We start from the raw sequence: 2,869 nt of genomic DNA, 5'->3' as shown, positions 1-2,869 counted from the left end.
GAATTCCTAAGGCATCTGTGGCCAAATACTAGTAACTTACGAGTATCTTCTACTCTTAATGGCCATGTTTCGCTGCCGTAAAGTAGAACAGAACGAACTGTTGTGCAGTATACTCGTCCCTTAATTGGTAGACGGATATCTCGCTTTCGTCGTAGGTGATGTAAGTTGGCAAAAGCCAAACGAGCTTTTTGAATCTGTGCAGAAATTTGGTCAATCACCAACCCATTAGGGCTGATCAGACTTCCAAGTAAAGTGAAGTTGTCGACACGTTCGACTACTTCATTCCCTATCCTTAGTTCAGGTGTTGACGCAGACCAGTCCTGGAGTAACAATTTACATTTAGTGGGGGAAAAATGTATCCCAAACATCCTGGCATTGTTACTCAGTGCCTCCAAAACACTGCATTTTGTCAGCGTCTTCATCAAACAGGACTATATCATCTGCGTATTCTAAGTCGATAAGTGGACCTCCTAGAAGGAGATCAATTCCCGAAACTTCAGTCGACGAGAACGTTATTTCCATCAGTAGGTCTATGATAAAATTGAACAGAAATGGAGGTAGTGGACAGGCTTGTCAGACACCACTTGAAGTTGTAAGATCAGATGACAGTTCGCCGTAAGCTCCGACTCGACTGGTAGTGTTCGAGTAAGGAGCATTCACAAGGCTTATGTACTTCTGAGGTACACCTTTCAATGACAGACACTGGCCAAGACCCTCTTGATCTACAGAGTCAAATGCTGCTTTTAAGTCAAGAAAAACTATCATTGTCGGACGCTGATAAGCATGTCTGTGTTCCGAAACCTGATGAACAGTGAATATGTGGTCGATAAAGTGACGACCAGGAATTCAAGTAAAACAATTAAAAGGCTACGACGAAGGACGTTTAAATTCTGGGTACGAAGACAGGAGAAAGACAGCTTCCACGCAATGATTTAATATATCAACACTTAGTCGATAGGAACCTTTCCAAATAAAACTAACATGTTCATTTGAGATTGAGGGCTCATTAGAACCGCTAGTAGTCCGCTTAAAAGAACATTGAAGTACTATGACAATTAAGTCACACAAATTGATTAGCAACAGCCAATGTGTAGTTTTCAATGAATAAGATTGAATATGAAGACCAATACCATGAGAATTTAGGTTACATGGGGTGGATGGTAAGAAATGTCCATGCAATGCATATCAAATCCAAGAATTCTGACAACCATGATATATCTGGAACCAAAAAGTTGAGAAGCTTGAAAGATTTCGGATAATTTGGATGTTTCTGTACTAATTCTTTAGGCGAGACTATAATTTATGAACGAACCAATCAGATTTAAGATAGCCGTTCTTAGATTTTGGCGTGAGACTCATCCACTCACTTGGCTAAATACCATTTTGGTATTATAGCTGATGTCAGTTCGTGATGAAAACATTAAATATAATTTCGAACCCTAACGTTTAATTATAAATCCTAATCCTAGTTCCTCGCACTAATTTATAACCCTCATTTAACCCTAGTAAGTAGATGACATTTTCAAGGTTATTTTAGCGTTGCTCAAAAGTCGTCCATAACTTGTAGTCTCGCCATTGTTTACAGCGGCTTAAAAGTAAGGGCTAACTATTGTAACTTTTCATAGGACTATCTCAACCCTTTTTCGAAGTATACAAACCAATTTTACTTGTTCATTTACGGGGCACATATGCATGTACTAAGAGTCATATGACAACAGCTTGATCAAAAAACCGGTTTGACAAATTTACTTCAAACTTTTATAAGTCTAAAAAGGTGGAGAATAAGGTCGAAATCATAGGTGTGAACCTACTTGCTCATAACCGGTTGAGTGGTGAAACTAATTTACGAACGCTCTGCAGGAGATGCTAAAGTGACTCTCAGAATGTTCACCTACTAACTATGGTTAATAGATAGTTATATATTGGTGTGAGGAATTAAGATTATGATTTACAAATGGATGTTGGGGTTAGGAATTGCAAAAATGGTTTTTATAAAGAACTGACTTCAGCCTTAGTGTCGAAATGTTAGTTAGTCAAACGCATGAATGAACTTCGCCCCAAAATTCAACACCTGTGGTCTAAGGTCTGACTAATTCATCTAGAAATCAGTCTCGCCTGTCAAGCCAAACAGTACACTGGCAAAGATTCATTTTTCTTTGTAAAAGCAGGGTCGGAACGAAAAGAGCTAGACCCGTGTATCACACAACATTCAAGCTGACTTCATAATACCGGGAGATAAGGCTTATCATAAGACATTTAGGTAAAGACTATTCCCGTATATACTTTTTGAACGGAATTTGATATAAAATACTCACTAGATTTGCGACATTCGATCATTTTGCAAAGCCCCGAAATGTTGCAATCTTCGTGAACACCATCTTTCGAAACCTGTGAGTGTGTTAGATTTTCACACGTATTCCACGAGTTATTTCCATAGCGGGCAACAACTATTTACTCTATAAAACAGTGAAACATACTTAAAAATGCACTTCCATGTGTCTTCCACCTTTTAAAAGCACAAGAAAATGCAGAGGAAGCGAAATTACTCATAATTAAGAAAACTGCAGAAACAAAAGTATAAAATTCAGATTTCAACGCAACATTTGAAACCTGCGCACAGATCCAATGGTTCAAATGGTTGTGGACGGAATAGAAGAAGCTTTCGCCTAACGGGCTTCCGTGTCTAGTAGCAGCGGATCACTAATGCCTCTAGGCAGGAACCGTGATGTAATAACGATAATAGGAAAAAAAGAAGTTGGTACATCATAATAAGATGTTATCCTTAGTCCTTAAGAATAGGCCAAGGACTCCTGGGAAGTCGCTTGGACTAGCTCACTCAGCAGCGAATCCCGGAATTTGACAACTCTTA

General features: G+C 38.9%; 1 protein-coding gene across 1 annotated transcript in view; it reads right to left on the bottom strand.

Moving 5' to 3' along the window:
- The window catches only part of Smp_063490 (putative hsl and clp protease), a gene marked incomplete at both ends in the record, with an annotated part of 13,646 nt that extends 11,096 nt beyond the window's left edge, over window positions 1-2,550 (bottom strand). The window contains 2 exons of the mRNA XM_018799394.1: window positions 2,316-2,447; window positions 2,547-2,550. Of these exons, the coding sequence (XP_018651187.1) occupies window positions 2,316-2,447; window positions 2,547-2,550 (136 nt within the window). The remainder of the gene's footprint in view (window positions 1-2,315; window positions 2,448-2,546) is intronic.
- Between the last annotated feature and the right edge of the window lie 319 nt (window positions 2,551-2,869).

Source organism: Schistosoma mansoni, chromosome 3, assembly GCF_000237925.1.
Source record: "Schistosoma mansoni strain Puerto Rico chromosome 3, complete genome".
NCBI lineage: Eukaryota > Metazoa > Platyhelminthes > Trematoda > Strigeidida > Schistosomatidae > Schistosoma > Schistosoma mansoni.
The sequence above is the reverse complement of the archived record's forward strand: the minus strand, read 5'-3'. Positions and strand labels throughout refer to the sequence as shown.